General features: G+C 42.8%; 2 protein-coding genes across 5 annotated transcripts in view; one reads left to right on the top strand and one right to left on the bottom strand.

The window, feature by feature from the left end:
* OSBPL10 (oxysterol binding protein like 10) overlaps positions 1-21392 on the top strand; it is a 305431-nt gene that overhangs the window by 217415 nt on the left and 66624 nt on the right. For all 4 annotated transcript variants that reach the window (XM_007516838.3, XM_060180484.1, XM_060180485.1 and 1 more), the window contains one exon: positions 9930-10140. In XM_007516838.3, the coding sequence (XP_007516900.1) occupies positions 9930-10140 (211 nt within the window). The remainder of the gene's footprint in view (positions 1-9929; positions 10141-21392) is intronic.
* LOC107522228 (large ribosomal subunit protein eL39-like) lies at positions 14971-15495 on the bottom strand. The gene has a single exon (XM_060180486.1). The coding sequence runs from the start codon at positions 15297-15299 to the stop codon at positions 15144-15146; it is 156 nt and encodes a 51-aa protein (XP_060036469.1). The 5' UTR covers positions 15300-15495; the 3' UTR covers positions 14971-15143.

Here is a 21392-nt window from a genome sequence, read left to right as displayed (position 1 = left end):
TCAAGGCATGAGATTATATTTTACTTTTGCTAGAGAGAGAAGGAAGAGGGAGTATCCTGGATCTTGTCTCTTGGCATTGGGGATACCCCCTGCCAAGAGAGCTGTGTGACCTCAGCAGGGTTACCTGGCCTCTCTGAACTGCAATGTCCTGCAGAAATGAGAGGTCAACTTGACAGAGCCATTAAGAATCAGTTCACTCACCGTAAACTGTGAGTGTTCTGTGGTCTGAATATTTCTTGATCAGCTCAGGAGGAATTTGCTTTTTAGGAGTTTGTAGAGATGAAGTTTGCATTTCCTGTTTATGTAGGGATGATGATATTATTGAAGATGATGAGGAAATGACTGTAGTAAATGAAAAGTTAAAATATGACAAAAGGGGAATTTGTGTTTGAGCAGTAGCGCGATAGAGCAGACTCACTCCCCATATCACCAGTGATTTTTCAAGTGAGCGAAAGAGAGAAAATGTGTATGTGTATTCCAGAATTTTTTTTGCGTTTTGCTCTAGGCAACATGATCTTAGCTATGTATAACACTAGAGGCTTTTTTTTGGTAACCCTGTGTAAAGACTAGAACTAATTTTGCATTGTCTTTCTTTTCTGGGTCGGCCTTTCAACCCCTCTTTTATTTTGTTTCTATCCCTTTCATCTCATGATAAAAGCCAAGGGTCAAAATGTTGACCTTCAGGCTTTCCTACTTCCCAGGGGTGGATAAGGAATTCTGGTGTTATTCAGTAATGGTCAGCTTCAATGCTGACACACCATCAAGTGAATCTAGAAAAGGTGACTGTTTCTCTCATGAAAATTACTTAAAAGAAAGAGTAGATTCTGCATCCTTCCCTCTGGACAGTTAGACCTGCTTCATGAGGTAACCTTCAGCATGGAAGCAGAAATAGGGTATCTGCACTAAACATACCACTGAGAGGGAAAGCAGATTTTTATGACCGTCAAGGGCATAAGAGTGACTTCTGGCCCAAGACTCCCTTCACCAACTGTAATGCAGGGCCAAAGCTCTACAAATAAGCACACCTCCTGAAGCCACATTTCCTTTTACCCAGAGTGGGCTGAGGACATGCCTTCTGTCCTCAGCAGGGACAGTGACAGGCTGTAAACCAAGCAGATCAAAAGAGCACCACAAAGGCTCTGCAGTTAGATTGTAATTGAAACCATAGGTCATAAAAGTCAGCTGGATCCAGAGTGCTAAACCTTAACATATGATTGCCTTAAAAAAACAAAAAAATCAGATTGGACCTAGGAGTTTAGAATATAACCAGAATGTCCAGGATATAACTGCAAATCACCAGTCATAACCTGGGACCAGTCAAGTCACAATGTGAATGAGGAAAAACTGATCTGATGCCCAAACTGAGAGGACTCCAACATTAGTTTTGTAAGAATAACCAGCTACAGTCATCTGGTGACATGTGACTGCTTTCAAGCTACAAGTAGCACAATTGACCACTTGTCTTAAATACAGACTTTTCTGGCCTTTCATAGAAATTTTCCAATCACTGCAGTAAGGCCCTAAAAATCAAATGGTAAAAATTTTTGGAAGTCTTCTATTTTAAATATTATTTACTTATTTGACAGAGAGAAATTGAGAAGGGAGGGAGAGGTAGGGAGAGAGAGAGACACCTACAACTGCTTCACCACTTGTGAAGCTTTCCCCCTAAAAGTGGGGGTTGGGGACTTGAACCCCGGTCTTTGTGCTTCGGAACATGTGCATTCAATCAAGTGCCCCTCCACCCAGCCCCAAATTATTGGAAATCTTTATTTTTACCTCTTTTTTTCCCTAATATTTATTTATAAAAAGGAGATACTGACAAAAACCAAAGGATAAGAGGGGTACAATTCCACATAATTCCCACCACCAGAACTCCCTATCCCATTCCCTCCCCTGATAGATTTCCTGTTCTTTATCCCTCTGGGAGTATGGACCCAGGGACATTATGGGATAAAGAAGGTGGAAGGTCTGGCTTCTGTAATTGCTTCCCCGCTGAACATGGGTGTTGACAGGTCGATCCATACTCTCAGCCTGCCTCTCTTTTTCCTTAGTGGGGCAGGGCTCTGGGGAAGTGGGGCTCCGGGACACATTGGTGGGGTCGTCTGTCCAGGGAAGTCCAGTTGGCATCATGGTAGCATCTGGAGCCTGGTGGCTGAAAGAAGAGTTAACATATAAAGCCAAACAGTTTGTTGAATAATCATGAACCTAAAGGCTGGAATAGTGCAGATGGAGATTTCTCTGTTTTGTAGATAGTTCGTAGGTCTATTTTAGTTATATTACAAAGGACCCATGACTACACTAGTTTTTTTTTTTTTTTTTTTTTCCCCTGAGCCTGACATCTGATATGCAGGTAAATCCAGGTTATTGTCTGAGGAGATGATGTCATGGCTGGAAAAAGGAACAGAAAGCTGCATCAGGGAAGAGAGTAGCTCCCTAGTATGGGAAAGGTATATAAATATAGTTGACTGTAAACCCCATCAATTTGATGTGATCTGGGGTCCATACTCAGCTTAGGAGCCTATGTGACCTCTGCATCCCTGTAGATCTGAGCTCACATTCTGTGTTCATGAGTAGGAATGTTCCAAGCTGCCTCAATTTCAGAACCCATCTTCCTCAGGTGGAAGATAGAGTATGTTGTCCAGTTTCCCTTAAGAGGTTGGAGCATTCTCTACCGTTGTTGATCCATACTGAGGGCAAGGTCCTATGGGGCCCACAAAGGGGTCTGTTGTGTTGTTCCTGCCCCTAACAAAGAGAGCTAGGAGGTATATGAGGAAAGTTGAATGTCATCAAGGAAAGTTAGTATGAAGAGATGATTTGGGTGTAAACCCAGGACTTATTGTGCCCCAAGAATCAGATGTTCGGAGAAAGGTTTTAGAGATAAGAATATTGAAAATGGGAGTTGGGCAGTAGTGTAGCGGGTTAAGCACACATGGCGATGCACAAGGATTGGCGTAATGATCCCAGTTTGAGACCCCGGCTCCCCACCTGCAGGGGGTCGTTTCACAAGCAGTGTAGCAGGTCTGCAGGTGTCTGTCTTTCTCTCCCCCTCTCTGTCTTCCCCTCCTCTCTCCATCTCTCTCTGTCCTATCCAATAACAATGACATCGATAACAACAATAATAACTACAACAATAAAAAGGGCAACAAAAGGGAAAATAAATAAATAAATATAAAAAATTAAAAAAAAAGAATATTGAATCTCCAGATATCAGTAACCTATCTGTTGAAGTAAGTGACTTTATAGATGCCTGTAAGGGTGAAGCCTGCCTCCACACAGCATTGGCAGTGCTGTTGAGAGGGGCAGCTTTCGTTTGAGGCTTAAAAACATGGTTTACAATGCAGGGGCTTGCTCAGATCAGAGATCAAGATACAAGACTTCAGGATTGGAGGAAACAACAAGGCAAGGATTCTGAGGCAAGACATTTAAATGATTTATAAGATGCAAACAGATGATTTTATTTAATAAACTTGATAGTTATTTTAGGAAGTTCTATACTGAGCTATCAAGTCATTTCTAGGGCAGGGGATTCGAGAATACTAAATTTATGATCTCTCTCTCTGTCTTTATTTGTCACCAAGGTTATTGTTGGGACTTGGGCCTATATGATGATTCCATCATTCCCAGTTCCCCCTTCCTTTTTTTTTTTTTTTGGTCATTTTTTTTTTATTAGTGATCTAATAATGATTAACAAGATTGTGGGATAAGAAGGGTGCAATTTCCTTCCAACTGAGGAAGATGGGTTCTGAAATTGGGGCAGCTTAGAACATTCCTACTCATGAACACAGAATGTGAGCTTAGATCTACAGGGATGCAGAGGTCACATAGGCTCCTAAGCTAAATATGGGCCCCAGACCACATCAAATCGATGAGGTTTACAGTCAACTATATTTATACACCTTTCCCATACTAGGGAGCTACTCTCTTCCCTGATGCAGCTTTCTGTTCCTTTTTCCAGCAATGACATCATCTCCTCAGACAATAACCTGGATTTATCTGCATATCAGATGTCAGGCTCAGGGAAAAAAAAAAACAACTAGTGTAGTTATGGGTCCTTTGTAATATAACTAAAATAGACCTGCAAACTATCTACAAAACAGAGAAATCTCCATCTGCACTATTCCAGCCTTTAGGTTCATGATTATTCAACAAACTGTTTGGCTTTATATGTTAACTCTTCTTTCAGCCACCAGGCTCCAGATGCTACCATGATGCCAACTGGACTTGCCTGGACAGACGACCCCACCAATGTGTCCCGGAGCCCCACTTCCCCAGAGCCCTGCCCCACTAAGGAAAAAGAGAGGCAGGCTGAGAGTATGGATTGACCTGTCAACACCCATGTTCAGCGGGGAAGCAATTACAGAAGCCAGACCTTCCACCTTCTTTACCCCATAATGTCCCTGGGTCCATGCTCCCAGAGGGATAAAGAACAGGAAAGCTATCAGGGGAGGGAATGGGATAGGGAGTTCTGGTGGTGGGAATTATGTGGAGTTGTACCCCTCTTATCTTACGGTTTTTGTCAATGTTTTCTTTTTTTTTTAAATTGGGAGATTAATGTTTTACAGATGGCAGTAAATACAGTAGTTTGTACATGCATAACATTTCTCAGTTTTCCACATAACAATACAATTTTAATAAAAATTAAGAAAAAAAGAAGGGCACAATTCCATACAATTCCCACCACCAGAGTTCTGTATCCCATCCCCTCCTTTGGAAGGTTCTCTATTCATTATACCTCTGGGAATATGGACCACAAAATCTTTATGGGGAGCAGAAAGAGGGAGGTTTGGCTTCTGTAATTGCTTCTCCTCTGGACATGGGCATTGAGTGGTCCATCTATACTTCCAGCCTGTTTCTATCTTTCCGTAGTGGGGTAGGGCTCTGGAGAGGTGGAGTTTCAGGACACATTGGTGAGGTTGTCTGTCCAAGGAAGTCAGGTTGGTTGTCATGGTAGCATCTGCAACTTGGTGGCATCTGCACCATTTTGCCAATTTATAGCTGAGTTATAATATTTACCTATGGTTCCTCTTTGTCCCTTCCTCTATAGTTTCTCTCCTACTGGTCTGGTCCAGCCTGGAAATCCTGCTCTCACTTGGAATTCACAGCTTTAAGTCTTTTTATGTGTGTGTGGAGAATTGGTCAGGTGTTGTCTTTAAGGCACCACCTTGACCCTGGTCCCCCCCCCTTTTTTTAACAGACATAGAAATAGAAGAGAGAAGGGGATAGGAAGAGAGGTGGAGAGAGTTAAAACATGTGCAACACTGCTTCACTGCCCATAAAGCTCCTCGCCCCCCACACACACCCCCAGGTGGAGACTGGGGGCTTGAACCCAGGTCCTTGCACACGGTGTCCTTGCATGCACTCTACAGCTATACCACTGCCTGACGTGAGCCTTAGTTTCTTTGAGGTTCATTCACTTTCTTTCGGAACCTGCTGTAAAGGGAAAGTTGACATGGATTGTGTCACTAAAGACTGGAGTTCGGGAGTCGGGCTGTAGCACAGCGGGTTAAGCGCAAGTAGCGCAAAGCACAAGGACCGGCATAAGGATCCCGGTTCGAACCCCGGCTCCCTACCTGCAGGGGAGTCACTTCACAGGCGGTGAAGCAGGTCTGCAGGTGTCTATCTTTCTCTCCTCCTCTCTGTCTTCCCCTCCTCTCTCCATTTCTCTCTGTCCTATCCAACAACGACAACAACAATAATAACTACAACAATAAAACAACAAGGGCAACAAAAGGGAATAAATAAATAAAATAAATATTAAAAAAAAAGATTTAAAAAAAAAGACTGGAGTTCTGCTTCGCTGCAGATTGGACAAGGGGAGTCATTATGAGGTGTCTACTGTGTGTCAAGCAACACGCTAGTGTTGTGCTATGATCAGTGTTCAGCTTCCCGAGACTGATGTTGGAATCTTAAAGCGCTCGACTGTCGGTGTTTCTAGCACAGAGCTACTCAGGAGTGTGCTGGTAGCATTCTGAGCAGGATGGTTCATTGCCATGTAGGTGGGTCTGTGTCCTAATTTGTGAGGCATATGCACCTGAACACTCAGTGCCAGCTCTTCAGTCCCCATTCGCAACCTGCCCCTCACCACTTCCAAGTGACCCTTCTGGAAGCTGCTGCTCTCAGGAAATGTTGCTAGCAGACTTTTCAGCTAGCAGATGTGTGGAGTTTACCTCTGGGTATGTGTCTCTGTTGGAACAGAGTAGAAGATTCTACACATCAATTGTGTATTTTTACTACCTGAGCTTTACATAATGTTTTATGTTTGTGAAATAACAAGTATTTATCCCATAATATGTAATTGGAAAATAGCTCATTTTTCTTGTTGATTAAAAACAAGCACACTCCATGTAGTTGATAGCTTGATTTTACTCATTTTTTAAAAGCATTACAGCATCATCTTTGCTAGTCAAGAATATAACATACATTTCATTGTCATACTTTCTTTTCCCCTTTCAACACATCATTTTTCTAAGACAAGATTCTTACAGTAGGAATTCATGGAAATACTGACTATGACAAATGGCTTAAAATCTATTTCTCATTAATTGTTAGCAGCTCTACATAAAGTTGACTTTCAAGGAATCCATAAATATTTTATCTTGCTCAAAGAAAAATTTAACCAGTTGGCAGTAGTTCTTGGCAAACCTGAACTCATAATGGTGATTTAATTCTTTCCTGATTCTTCATCTATATCACACTAATTGACTGTGACAATATCTATGAACTTGTGTTAAAAGTACCTTCTTTCTAGGACCAGGTGGTGGCACACCTGGCTAAGTATACACATTACAGTGCGCAAGGACTTAAGTTCAAGTCCCCGGTCCCCACCTGCAGGGGGAAATTTTCATGAGGGGTTGAAGCATTGCTGTAGGTTTCTGTCTCACTCCCTCTCTATACCCCTTTCCTCTAAATTTCTGTCTATCAAATAAATAAAAATTTTTTGTTGGTACCTTCTCCAACAACTCAGTTAAAAAAAAATTAAGATTGGGTATTGGTTTTCATCCTTTTTTCACCCAACTCTCAATATTTACTGTACTTGGGAGGTAGCCATGAGCAACTCAGAATGATTCCTGACTTCATACTAGCACAAATAGACATAAATAAGTAAATTACAAGCTAGGTTGAAATGTAGCAAGTGCTATGGAGAAAAAAAAAAGTTGTTAACAGGTAAATGGGGAATAGGATTCCCAGTGCTCTGTTATAGATACAATGTCAAATCAAGTGAGTCAAAAACTTTTCCTTTGAATAAGTGACTTTTCAGAAAATACCTGGAGGAGAAATAAATCCTTATTGAGGCCCTGTGATGGCCCAGGCACTGTGTTAGGAGTCAGAATGGCAAGTTATAGCCTGGAATCTGCAAGAAAAGCAATATGCATGGCCAGAGAATAGATGTGCACATTAAAGTGACAATACACCAAGCTGTGCTGTATATTTATTAACACTGATTTAAAATCTTGATGCAATGGCATCTATTTTGGTAGATTAGGCTGCAATGGATGGATTATCTGTTTAAGCAGGTGACTATACACAATAGTGGAAAATAGCAGGGTTTTGTTTTCTGAAAGAAATAGGATACTGAAGTCAAGCTTGGAATGAATTTCGTGTTCCTGTCCAGCATTCTTTATAGATTACTTATTCTCCACAGCTAGTGTCAACAAGAGTCCTCCAGGGATGAGACAGTGATGAGGCAGGCGATAACTGCTTCAAATTAAGGGTGGTTTTTGTGGGGGCCAGTTTATAGATCAGTGATCTGGAATGTAGAGAGCAGGGCATGTTTCCTGATGCCCATGCCAGCCAGACCTTTCCCAATTCCCCAAATGACTATTTGATTTGCTAGACATGTGTTTAATGTACATCATCTTGTTTAGGGAGATAAGTTGTAAAACGAGGGAAATAAATGTCACACGGTAACCAGCAAGGTCTTTTTCTAGTTCTCTAGTTCTTTTCTACTTGATTTGTTAGTTCTAAGGTAGTCTACTGCCTCTCTGAAGCTGCTGATTAATGTATTTATTTGCCACCAAGGTTATCTCTGGGGCAGAGAGAGAGAGAGAGAGAGAGAGAGGATAACAGCACTATTCCATCACTCCTCAGCTTGCCCCTGCAAATTGCATGTAGTGACTTGGGCCTCAAATCCTGACCCTCATGTTTTGTAATGCTTTCTACTGCATGAGGTACCTCTTGGATCCTGATAAATGATCGCATTTATCTATTTGTGGAGCTGGAACCTCATGTATGCATGATTTCACCACTCCTGGACTGTTTATTCATTCAGATAGAGAAGCCAAGCACCTCCCATGTGGTGCTGGGACTCAAACTGGGGCTGTGTTTCTGGCAAGGCACATGCCCTACTTGATGAGTTATCTCTCCGACCCTAGCAGGTAAATTAAAGCCCAGGTCACAAAATGGGGACACCAATTTGTCACAGCTGCTGCGCTGCTGCAGCCATGGGATAAGGCTGATGTTGGAATTACTGGTTTTCCTGTTTCTCCTGGTAGTTTACATGGACCCCCAAAAATCTGGGGGGCTGGGCGGTGGTTTTACATGGTTAAGCACACATAGTACCGGGCACAAGGACCTGCCTTCAAGCCCCCACTCCACCCCCCACCTGCAAGGACCACCTCATGAGCAGCGAAGCAGGTCTGTCTTTCTCTCCTTCTCTATCTCCATGTCTGTCCTCCCTCAATCTCTCTCTTTCCTATCTGATAAAAATTTTTAAAAAGAAAGGGAAAATGGCTGCTGGGAGCCGTGGATTTGTAATGTCAGCACCAAGTCCCAGCAATAACCCTGGTGGCAATAAAAAAAATAAGTCACAATCTATATAGCATTTTGACAGGTTAGAGTGTTTTCATTTGCACAAATACCAGCCTGACTTTGGCTTAGAGCTGGAGTGAGAGGAAAGAATTAAGCTTTATCTGAGGCAGAGCTGTGGTGTGTCCAGTTCCCCATGATGCTAAGCTACCACAATAAAAAGACTTGTAGTCTGGCAAAATAGCTCACTTGGATAGTGTGCTGCCTTGCCATCTGTGTGAACCAGGTTTGAGCCTGGCCCCCACCACACAGAAGAAAGCACTGATGCTCTGTTCTCTTTCATTCTCTTTCTCCATCTCTCTGTATCTATCAAAAGTAAGTCAATAATGAAGGCTGGGTGGAGTGCACACAGTACCACGAACACAAACTTGGGTTCAAACCTGGTTGCCACCTGCAGAGGGGATTCTTCATAAGTAGTAAAACAGTGCAGTAGGTCTCTTTCTTTCTCTCTCTCTTTAAATTTATTATTGGTTAGAGACAGAGAGAAAATGAGAGGGGAGGAGAAGATAGAGAGACACCTGCAGCCCTGCTTCACCAGTCATGAAGCTTTCCCTCTGGAGGTAGGGACCAGGGGCTTGAACCCAGGTCTTTGCACACTATAACACTATAATGTGTGTGCTTAACCTGGTGCACCACTGCCTGCCCCCATGCAAGTCTTTTTCTCTACCACTCCTACTTCTGTTTCTCTCTGTCCTGTCAAGTAAAAAGGGAAAAAAAATTAAAAAGAAAAATGAAAAAAGAAAAAGACTGAAGAAGGCCTCCCCGGTGATCACAAAGACTTCTTTTTAAATGTAATTATTCTTTTTAACTTGTAATTATTGGCTCACCTTGAGAAGATATTAATGATGCACCCAGATGACCCTGATGGTCCACTCTAGATATAAGATTTTTCTTTTGATCAGAGCTACAGGTGTGTCCCTTTGGAGAGATCGACTTGCCTCGTGGACCAGTGAGCACAGGCAACCCTGAGCTGACTCTCACTCCCTTCTGAACGATGCTGTTTCTCGTCCCTCTCCTCTCTGACTGTCACCCAGTCTCATGGTGGTGGTGCTGCCTACCCCTCCCAGCCTGTTGAAAGGAGAACTGCTCACTCTCACCTCCTTGCTGTCTTGTCTGCTTTGCAGATGATGAGCCAGGTGGAAGGCCAGCAGAAGAACCTTGTGCACGCCATTGAGTCCCTGCCAGGCTCTGGCCCCCTTACTGCCTTGGACCAGGATCTGCTGCTCCTGAAAGCTACCTCTGCTGCCACCCTCAGCTGCCTGGGGGAGTGCCTGAACCTGTTACAGCAGAGTGTGCACCAGGCGGGCCCACCCGGCCACAAGCCAGCAGCCTCAGGTAAGGCCACCCCATGAGGATGCCGGGTCTTGCAGACAGTGAGCTAGCGTGTGAGCATGTGTGTCCCTGTGTGAGTGTGTGTGTGTGTGTGTGTGTGTGTGCATGTCCCACTCTTACTGCTTTTAAATATTTACTACTTATCGTTTTTCTATTTTAATTTGATAGGACAGGAAGAAACTGAGAGGGAAAGAGGGGCAGGGGGGAGACAGAGGATGAGAGAGACCTGCAGCCCTGCTGCACCACTCCTGAAGCATTTCCCCTGCAGGTGGGGAGTAGGGATTGGAACCCAGGTCCTTGTACATGGCAATATGTATGCTCCAAGCGTGTCACTCCCCAGTTCCCTTTACCCATCCATTTATCCTCCATCCATTCATCTGTTCTTTAGTCCAACTGTTTCTCCATTTACCCCTCCTGCCTTCCCTCCCCAGTTTAGAATAATCTATCTCTTGGGCGTCGGGCGGTGGTAGCACAGCAGGTTAAGTGCACATGGCACAAAGCACAAGGGCCGGCTCAAGGATCCTGGTTTGAGCCTCCGGCTCCCCACCTACAGGGGGGTCACTTCACCAGCAGTGAAGCAGGTCTGCAGGTGTCTAGCTTTCTCTCCCTGTCTCCCCCCCATTTCTCTCTGTCCTATCCAACAACAATGACATCAGTAACAATAATAATAACCACAACAACAATAAAACAACAAAGGCAACAAAAAGGAAGAAAAATAGCCTCCAGAAGCAGTGGATTCGTAGTGCAGGCACCGAGCCCCAGCAGAAACCCTGGAGGCAAAATAAAATAAAATAAAATCATCTGTCTCTTACAAATATGAAATTCAGCATCCTAAAACAAGTATAACTAACATGTTTGCATAAATATCACGTACTCCATTTAGAGTTGCAGGCATCACAGCTGGTATCTCTTTCTTTCTTGTAACCTCCATTGCCTTGTAGAATCTATTGGGTTGGGAGTCAGGCGGTAGCACAGCAGATTAATCACAGGTGGTGCAAAGCACAAGGACCACCAGTTCAAGCCCCCGGCTCCCCACCTGCAGGGGAGTCACTTTACAATCAGTGAAGCAGGTCTGCAGGTGTCTATCTTTCTCTCCCCCTCTCTGTCTTCCCCTCCTCTCTCCATTTCTCTCTGTCCTACCCAACAACAACAGCAATAACAACAATAAAAACTACAACAATAAAACAAGGGTAACAAAAGGGAAAAAATAAATATAAAAAAATTAAAAAATAATAATTGGGTTGTTGGAAAAGTTGTGACGTATTTTTCTATGCAAAAATGTATCATGATTTTTTCCAAAAGCCCAAGACAGTTCCCCTCCCCCCCTTTATATTTGTGTATCAGTGGAGAATAAACTCAAGGCCTTGTGAATGAGTGATACCACTACTCAGTAGCCTCACAGCACCCCTTTTTTTCTGCATTTGTTTAATTTAGAGAGGGAGTAGAAAGGGAGAGACACCTCAGTACTACTCCACCTAGTACCACCAGTGGTGTTTCCATATGGTTCTGGGGCTCAAGCCCAGGCCTTGTACACAGTGAGTTGTGATGTCTTACCTGTGAACTGTCTCCCACTCCTGTCCTGAAACTACTAACAGATCTCACAGTGTGGGTCCTGAATATCATGAACACCCCCACCATCTCCTGCTCTCAGTCCTGTCACTTCTTCCCAATACCCCCTCTGGACCCATGTGGGACTTCTGTCTGGAATAGACACCAGCAGCGTTTCTGATTCTTTATCCAGGAGATAATGATATAGACTCCCTTAAGATGCCTCAGTCCTTTCAGAGGAAAGTTCAATCAGTAAACAGCTAGAAAGATATTAGTGAAGATTAAATTCAGTGATTAAGATGAAAATAGAGATTGGTCATGTCTTGTACAATCACGAGGCATTAGCACTAGCAGATTAACAGAAGCCTCCTGGAGCCTTATTGCCCAGGGGTCAGTAAACTAGCAACAAAACAGGCAACTTTGGTTGATGAAAAATAAAGCTAGGTTGTGAGTGGTTGTATAAACTGCACACTTATGCCATATTCTCCTTGACCTCCTTATCAAAGATGAAAAGGGATGGTGCTTTTCTAGAGCTGAGTGCGAGTAGTGGGGCTCTTCCTATCATACCCACCCCATCATTGATTGAACTCTGATATTGCTAGCGTTTGGCCTTTGCTGCATATTTTCTTTCTTTTCTTTTCTTTTATTTTACTTTTTAAGGTAATTTTATACTTGCAGAAAATTTATAAGTACACTATGAAACATTCTTGAATACTTCCATCACTAAATTCTCCAAATGATATATTGATGTTGCCCTCTTTTTCTTAATTTTAGTAGTGATGTAATATTTATTTACAAAAGTACAAGATAACAAGGTTACAACTCTACAATCTCTCCCTTGTAAGCTATAGCAGTTCAATTAAGGTTACAGATATGGGTTAACTATTATTTCTACAACTGTCTATATATATTTATTAATAATTTAATAATGATTAACAAGATTGTATAGTAAGAAAGGTACATTTTCCACCACCAGAATTCCATATCCCATCCCCTCCACTGGAAGTGTCCCTATTTTTCCATAGGGCAGTATGGACCCAGGATCATTATGGGATGCAGAAGGTGGAGGGTCTGGCTTCTGTAATTGCTTCTCCACTGAACATAGATGTTTTAAGGTTGATCCATACTCCCAGCCTGTCTCTATCTTTGTCTAGTGGGATAGGGCTCTGGGGAGGTGAGATTCCAGGACACAGTGGTGAGTTCATCTGCCCAGGGAAGTCAGGATGGCTTCATGGTAGCATCTACATCTTGGTGACTGAAAAGTGCTAAGATATAATGCAGGACAAGTTGTTAAATAATCAGGAACCTAAAGGTAAGAATAGGGCAGGTGGAACTAATGGTCTTTGTGTGGGAAGAAGCTAGGAAGTCTATTTTAGGTATGTTCCAATAATAATTTTAGCTAACATGTAGGTGGGGTTAAAGTATTGTCTAGGAAGATGGTGTTAGAGTTGAGAAGCTGGAGCAGGGCAGAGACTAGCTCCCAAATATGAGGAAAGTATATAAATACCATTAATGGTAAACCCCATTGATCTGACTTAGGGCCTATATTCAGGATCCTGTGTAACTTGTTCCCAGCCTGAGCTTACAATCCATGGTCACAGCTGGGAACATTCTAGGCTGCACTCATTTCAGGACCAGTCTTCCTTGAGTGTCAGAGTACACTGACTCAGCCTCCCTTTGGAGAGTGGGGCAGTCCCTACCATTGTTGTTCTGTACCGAGGGCAAGATCCTGTAGAGGCCCACAAGAGAGCTTATTATGTTGTTCCTGATGGAGATAACCAGTGATGGTGGAGAGAGGATGTTAGATTATCTTTGTATATATTTGCCCTTTTTTTCCCCTATCATTCCATCTTTTCTTCTTTCCAAGTCACACATACACCCATTACTTCATCCCTTTCCCTCTTCTCTCCAGGTCCTGATGGAGTTGGAGTTCAGAGCCCTCTGGTCATCTTCCCCCCCACCCCCCATCATTTCTCCCCAACTGGGAGCATGGACCAAAATTCTTTTTGGGGTGCAGCCAGTGGGAGTTCTGGCTTCTGTAATTGCTTCTCAGCTGGACATGGGCATTAACAGGTTGATCCATACCTCCAATATACTGGCCTCTTTTCCTTCTAGATTAGCATATTGCAATTTCCTAGTCACCTAAGAGTAAGTTGCAGACTTGTGTTCCCCACCCCCAGGATTATCAGTAGGGATGGGAACTTACATGATGAATCCACAACACCTGGTGGTCATTTTTTCTTTTCTTTTTGATAGGATAGAGAGAAATTGAGAAGGGAGGGATATAGATGAGATAAAGAAGGAGAGAAGAAGAGAGTCACCTGCATCACTGCTTCACCATTTGTGAAACTTTCCTCTTGTAGGAGGGGACCAGGGGATTGTACCTAAGTCTTTTTGATGTGTGTACTCAACCAGGTGCACCACTGCCCAGCCTTCTATGATAAGTCTTTTATCTAAAATAATTTAATGTGCATTTTCTTTCTTTAAGACGCTCTGCGATAAATCCCATGTGGTTATGTCATCACAACTGTTAAGATCCAGTAAGCCAGTACAGATACCATCCTGTCCTTAATCTACAGATCTTAATAAATCTCATCACTCACCCTACTAATATCCTGTGTAAGAAAAGAAGAAAAAAAGATGATGTCAGCTTCCTCCCAAAAGAAGGTCTGTGTGTGTGTTCAATGAAGACACCTACACCTTCCCTCCTGTACCTCAGCTAAAAAAATGAAACTCTAATGATGAAGACCTGTTGGCATTTCCTGCTATAAATAGAGCTTCCCTCACCCTGCTGGCTTGCACACAGACTCAGAGTTAGATTGAGAGCCCTTCAAGCTTTCTATGGTGTCTCTTGCATACTCTAGCATGACTTCTCGCCGAGACAGCCGAATGGGCTTCTCTTAAGACTCTTTCAGGGGTGAATATAAACTTAAACCATTTTCTTATGCTTCAAATCAGTACTGTAACCTTTCTCCAGGGCTGATTTCTAGTCAACTTGATTCCTTTCCCCTGAGTTCAGTTGGATCTTTGGTGTTTTTAAGGCTACAGAGGTGCGAAGCTCATGTGGTAGATGTACAGGGGTGGTGACTGGTTGAAATGACAACTGTGTGGGAGAAGAGCTGTGACACTGAAGTCAGACCACATACAGGGCTACCCTCTGCATGCCTTCCCATGCTGGTCCCTCCTCCGACTTTGTGTTGATTCTCCTTTCCTTTTTAGCCATGTACTATCAAGGAACTTGACTAAGTTTTGGAATCGAGAGGAGGCTCAAAGCACCACAGTGGCTCCCCATATCTCACATATTTATTACATAGTCAGGCCACTAGTGCTGAAGCACACAGGCAGGGAAATGCCATTTCTTGTATACCATGTCTGAATAGTAGTGTTGTCACAGTTCAGTGTGACGTGGCTGGTGGTCTTGGTTCCACGTACATGTGAGCCTCCTCCTGGGTCATGCCTTATAGGCCCAGCTTTGTTCTTCTCCAATTCCTCCTTTTGGAATTGTACCTGATCGTATTACCAGTTTTCATCCAGATCCACTCAGGGCTGGGACGATTCTGCTTCTGCTTCTTGGCCAGCACTCGCTTAATCCTGAAGGTCTTATGAGAAGGCATGGTGAGGAACAGAGTCCATAGTGTGATGGCAGAGAAAGGGAGAGATTATTTCATGTGTCTCCTTAATCCTTTGAAAACACGGTCCCTTTAAAGCAGCTTTAAAATATTCCAAAGCACGTGCCTCTGAAATCTGTGTTACCACTGGGGAAATAATGGAATTCCTTCCTATGCCCGAATATGATAGTTGCTAGCCGTCCAGACAGAATTCCAGAATCTCAGGTGATTGGAATGAAGGGCTATGGTGATCTCACAGTGTCACCACAGGCTCTGATAGTAGCTGTAGCAGCCTGACGCCTACAGATTAAAAGAGTGCTTACATGTATAAAGAGTTCCGATCTGGGTTGCTGGAAACCTCATTAATGTGAAACTATCAGGTTTCCTCGAAATGTTCAGTGGATAGAGAGGCCCACGTTCCTGACTGCATATCAAATACTCACCTCCTTGTTCTTGCTTAAAAACCTCACCTCTGCTTCTCTGCCCTTCCACTGGTACTAAATGGACTCCATCAGCTTGTTGGAGGCAAGTGATTGATGGGTAGGGATAAGCTTTCCCCAGTCTAGATAGATGCATTCACTCTGTGAAAAAAAAGTCAGGAAAACCCACACTCAGAACTGGAGAAGGCTGGAGTGCTTGAGAGTCTGGGCTCTAGATGGGTTACTTGTATGGAGAAGAACTGAACTTTCAAAATGGTTTGAGGGTACAGAAAGCTCTGTAGGTTGTGCTCCTGAGAAGCTCCTTGATTTGAGGAACATGATTAGAGGGTTGGAGCAGAAACATATAACCAGACTAGCATATTCTAGTGTCAGGTAAGATCTGGCTGCCAACAGAATGGTCAGTGAAAGACATGTTCTACTAGTCAACACTGGAGTCAGGCTGCCAGAGCAAGCAAGAGTCAGACTTTCAGGGATCACAGTAGACAGCACACATGACCTTGAACAAAGGGTCAAGATACTCATAATTACAGAGGGATGAAGAACAGAACTGAATTGAGTGCTTTTTCTTAACTAGTCCTTTCAATAGCTCTTTCATTCTCATAGGGATTTATAGACAATGTTCTAATAAACCAGTTGCACTGGTCATTCCATTTTGTGCGGTGGCAAAAGGATCATGATATGAACTATTATATAAACTCTACTTTTTTTTTTTACTTTTTAAAAAATTTCTTTATTGGGGGATTAATGGTTTATAGTCAACAGTAAAATAGTTTGTATGTGCATAACATCTCCACATAACAAACAGTACAACCCCCACCAGGTCCTCCTCTGCCATCTTCTTTCAGGACCTAAACCCTTCCTCTCCCCCCATCCCAGTCTTACTTTGGTGCCATACACCAACTCCAGTCCGTGTAATACACGGAGAGGAGAGAAATTGGTCTATAGCTGGCGGCCAGTGTTGGGTCTTTCTTTGGTTTCAAAACCGCTATAATCTTCGCACGACGCCAAACTTTGGGCATAGACTCAGATTCCAAGATGTGGGACAGGAATGAAGCGAGCCACTTCTTTGCCGCGGGGCCCAGGTTAAGAACGAGTTCTGGGATGATGTTATCATAGCCAGCAGCTGTTCCCGGTTTAACCCTCTTCAAAGCTTCTTCCAGTTCAGACAGTGTAAAGGGGGAGAGTTTTGGAGATGGACAAGATAACCAGAAGTGGAATGACCATTCATGGAAAATTTCTCTTTTCCAGACTGGGTCAATCTTAGCACGTCCAACTTGAGTTAGGTGACTGGCCACTGAGTTTGGAGATATGGGAGGATGGGAGACGGGAGGGGGTTGGCTACCGGCACCCAGTCTGTGAAGAAGCTTCCAGGCCTTCCTACTTGAGTGGGTGAAGTTCAGACTTTCCGTGAGTTGTTGCCAGTGAGCTTGGTGTGCTGCATCCAGGGAGGCAATGAGATGGTCAGCCACATCTGGGTCGCCCGACTCATCATACTGCTTTAGTAGTTGCTCACATTCAGCATCAAGACAAGGCGTATAGTTAGCACGTCTCCCACAAGAAATGGCTTGGGAAGCTGCTTTGAAGATGGCTTGGCAGAAGCGCCTGTAGGAATCTTCAGAGGGGATAGAGTTAATTGGAATTGCAGGAATAGATTTGTTGGTAAGATCGCTGAACAGACGCCAGTTTGCTTTCTGAAAGTTCCATCTTAGTTTCTCCGAGCACAGAATCAGTGGGAGCTGGAGACCAATGTGGATGATAGCTGGGTGGTGATGACTGTGCGGGAAGATCTTGAGAACTTGTCTCGCTCGTAGCGGGAAAGGCTTGGCCGTTGACTGTGTTAATCCAGCACAGGTCGGGTGACGCGTCTTTATTCCATCTAGCACTGTGAAAAGAGCCTGGCTGTTTGGGATCGTATAATAGGGAGAGGTCATTCGCTGAAGCCCAGTCGGCTAAGATAGAGCCGTCAGCACGAGTGGAGGAATATCCCCAGTCTTGGTGATGACTATTAAAGTCTCCAACATAAATGGCTGGGTGATTCGGGCTAGGCAGGACCTCATTATCCCATGAGGCACTGGGAGGCTTATATACGTTGACGAGCTGAATAGTTCCAGTAGTAATGGAGTCGTAGAAGGTCGAAGAGGCCGTATGGTAAACGTCCGCAAGACACGATTTGGCGTAGATGGCTCGGCCGTGTTTAGGATGGAGATTATAGCATATTAAATCGAATCCACTGATGTTGAATCGAGCAGCTTCATCGACTGCTGTATGTGTTTCAGCATTCAAAGTGTCTTTCATGTCTTGCACCTCTGGAGTTTTGTTTTTTATCTGTACTTTGTAATTCTATGGTAAAATGATCTCTGAGTTCTTGAATCTGTACCTGTATGTTAAGTTTAGTTTCTTGAATTGATTTCATGATGAGTTTTTTGTACTCTGACATTTTTTTCCAGATCTGTGTCTGTCTGGTCATTTGACGTTTGGCATTGCTGTCTGTGTATTTCTCAGTTTCCATATTTAGTGTGGCTTTTGTTGTGCCAGCAGGAGGTGCTGTGACTAATGATAATAAGATGGATTTCCCTGTTTACATATCTTGGTGGGGGAGGGGAGATTTTATCCTGTGCCACCAGGCCAGTTTAGTGACTTTGATGTCAGTAAAGTGTCTCCTGTATTTTGTTATTGTTCCAGCCTCTGGGAATTCCTTTCTCCTTATTGGTCAAAGAAAAAGCAGGCTTTACTTCCATAACTGGATGTCCATGCTTGTAACCCACACAGGATTAGTTCTCAGGTTTTTGCCATAAATCCTGGTGTGAGCAATTCAATATTTTGATGCCCCAGAGGTCATAGTAAAGGCACCCTAAATTCCCTGCCTTCCTTCCTCTCACCATGTGCTATTTTGTAAGCACCAAAATGGTGCTTACCACTGAGTAGGGTAGGTATTGTTTGTTTGTTTTTGTTATTTTGGTTGCTTGGTTTTTTGTTTTATATATTTTTACCAGAGCACTGCTTAGCTCTAGTTTGGGGGTGGGGGAGGGATTGAAATTGAGACTTTAGAGCCTCGGGCATGAGAGTCCTTTTGCATAACCATTAGACTAGCTGAGCAGGACTTTTAAAGCCTTGGGAGCCTCTCCCTCATTCCTGATCAGACTGGCTTGGACCCACTTGTGTCTAAATGAGTTACTCACAGTTGTAAATTGACAAATATTTGTTTATTCAATTTCTCTTTTTAAACAGTTGTTGCTTTAATGCAATCCCAGCATTTGACTGGGATTTATTTGTCTGTGAGAACCTGAGCCAATCAGAGGGCTTTTAATTTCAGCCAGATTTTTTTCCTCTTAAACACTGGTGGGTTCTTGTGAGCAGTTCAATATCCTGTTGCCCTTGAGTTCACAAGTTAAGCAGCCAGATCTGCTTTCCTGCTACAAGCAATATGCCCTACTGGATAACTCCCACTTTGGTGCCAGCTGTCACTAAGTCTGGCTTTTTGAGTCCTGAGAATCTCACTCCTTTGCCAGCTGCTAACCACAGGTGTTTGCACTTACCTGTGGCTTAGTGAGTTTATGAAGAAATCTTGGCTGTATTTTGTTGAGTTTTCAGGTGATTTTCTTTGCTTTTTCTAGTTGATTGGTCAGAGTGAAGTGAGACAGCTGTTACTCCATAGTTACACCTCTGGAAATTCCCTCAGCATACTTTAATTTCCTTCGATTCTTTGATACTCATCCCGACTTTTGGTAATATAAGTTTGAGGTGTTAGGTATTGTTATTAATATTTTAATATTAATTTGATACTTCTATCATGTGTGATAATTATCAAGTATCTTAAATTTTTTAATATTAGAAAAAGTATTAAATTTATTTCCAGGGCTGGGACTAGGGTGAGGAGAGTGAAACTCTCATTCAGGTGTAAAATAATGAACTGCCAAACCACCAAAGTTAAGTGATACTTGCTATAATATAGTTATTATTTATTTTACCAGAGTACTTCTTAGCTCTGGCTTATGGTGGTACTGGGGATTGAACCTTAGAGGCTCAGGCATAACCATTATGCTGTCTTTGGCATAACATTATGCTATCTCCCTGACACTTAGAGTAGTACTTTGACATAACAATTCATGCAAAACATCCAGGGTGAACAAAGTGAATGTTTTAAATAAAACCAAGATTTGACATAATGAGACAAGTGAGGCTTAGTCTTACAAGACTGTTATTTTTTTTTCTTTAGTTTTTGATATTTGAAATATTGTGATAAGGTCAGGGAGGTAGTTCATGGGTAGAGCACATGCCTTGCATGCATCAGTAGCACATGAAAGCATGTCCTAAGTCACACAACAGTGCTGTGATCTATCTACCTATCTATCATCTGTCTGTCTGTCTAATAAAGTAATGTGATGGCTGAATTTCTTAGTGTCTCTCAAGTGCCTTTGGTCTCACTTTAGTCTTATCTTTGCTCAGCTCTGTATTTAACTGAATTCATTCACCATTAGTCCTTTTGCTCATGACTCCTAAATTCTTCTTTTCTTTATATATTGGTATATGCCTTCAAGTAATCCCCCCACACACCCAAAGCAGAGCATAGTCTGAGTCTCTGCAGAGCTGAAAAGGCATACATCTAGAGTTGAAGAGGAAGGCGGCCTTTGTTTCAATTTTCATCATCCTACTGCCTAGTTTTCTATGTCTCTGTTTCTTCCTCTGTCAAGTGGGCAATGTAGTTGCATGTCTCTAAGGGGTTGTTAGTAGGATTAGATGAGTGAACACAGAAACTGTAGGTAATAGTCCTATAAATGTTAACTCTCATTAGCTAGAGTGCTCCCCAACCTCCTCACCCTACACCAACACCACAGACTTTTATCTTCTTCTTCTGTTCATCTCTTTGCCTTCTGGCAGTTAGTGCTGTAGCAAAATTCAAGGCAAAACAGATTTTTTTTTCCTTTGAAGTAGGTCTGATTTTTTCTGCTTCATTTTTGTTATTCAAAATGTTGTCAAACTTCATGAGGTAGGTACTCACTAACTGTTCTGTCTCTGTGTTTCTATGCATTGGAATTTCAGTAATAAAAATCTAAAGGAAATACTGCCAGTCTGTGTGTAGAAGTGAGCGGTGTCCTGATGTTTTATGGGATTGCGTGGACTGCATTGGCAGCAGCCTTAGCTCACTCTCCAGTTCAGGCCATGATTCTTTGCATCTGTCATTGTTTATTGTTCCTGTTCCATTGATCTGAACTCTCTCTTTCAGCAGGGAGCCTCTGTCTCTTGGATCTCTGATGTGCACCCTCTCTGTTATACTCTGTCTCATTGATGTTTCTCTCTTTTTTCCTTTGCAGTTAATACAAGCTGGTAGAACCTGTCTTGCTTATTTGACTTTTTGTAATGCTGGCTTTGCTTTTTCCTGGTGTTGGTGGCAATTTTAGTTCTACTAATGCTGATTTCATTTTATCATAATATTTCTTGGTGCATCCGCCTTTCCTATTCCCTTCTATTTTTTACCTCAATGTATTTTCTTCTTGTGGCTCTCAGTTCCTGTTTTACAGAAGCTGCTTTATGCTGTATTGTCCTGAGGACGTACCTTTCCTGTTTTCTGTGTCACTTTATGTTAGAAATTTCAGAGATGCATTCTTTCTCTTAAGATTTCTGATAGTCACTCTTTTTCCAAGAAAGAAAGTTCTTTTCA

This window comes from Erinaceus europaeus, chromosome 21 (assembly GCF_950295315.1).
Source record: "Erinaceus europaeus chromosome 21, mEriEur2.1, whole genome shotgun sequence".
In the NCBI taxonomy this organism is placed as follows: Eukaryota; Metazoa; Chordata; class Mammalia; order Eulipotyphla; family Erinaceidae; genus Erinaceus; species Erinaceus europaeus.
Note: the sequence above shows the minus strand (reverse complement) of the source record. Positions and strands in the feature narration are given on the sequence as shown.

Coding starts and splice junctions, on each gene's coding strand:
- LOC107522228 (XM_060180486.1), bottom strand. CDS start 15,299: ATGCCTTCTCATAAGACCTTCAGGATTAAGCGAGTGCTGGCCAAGAAG.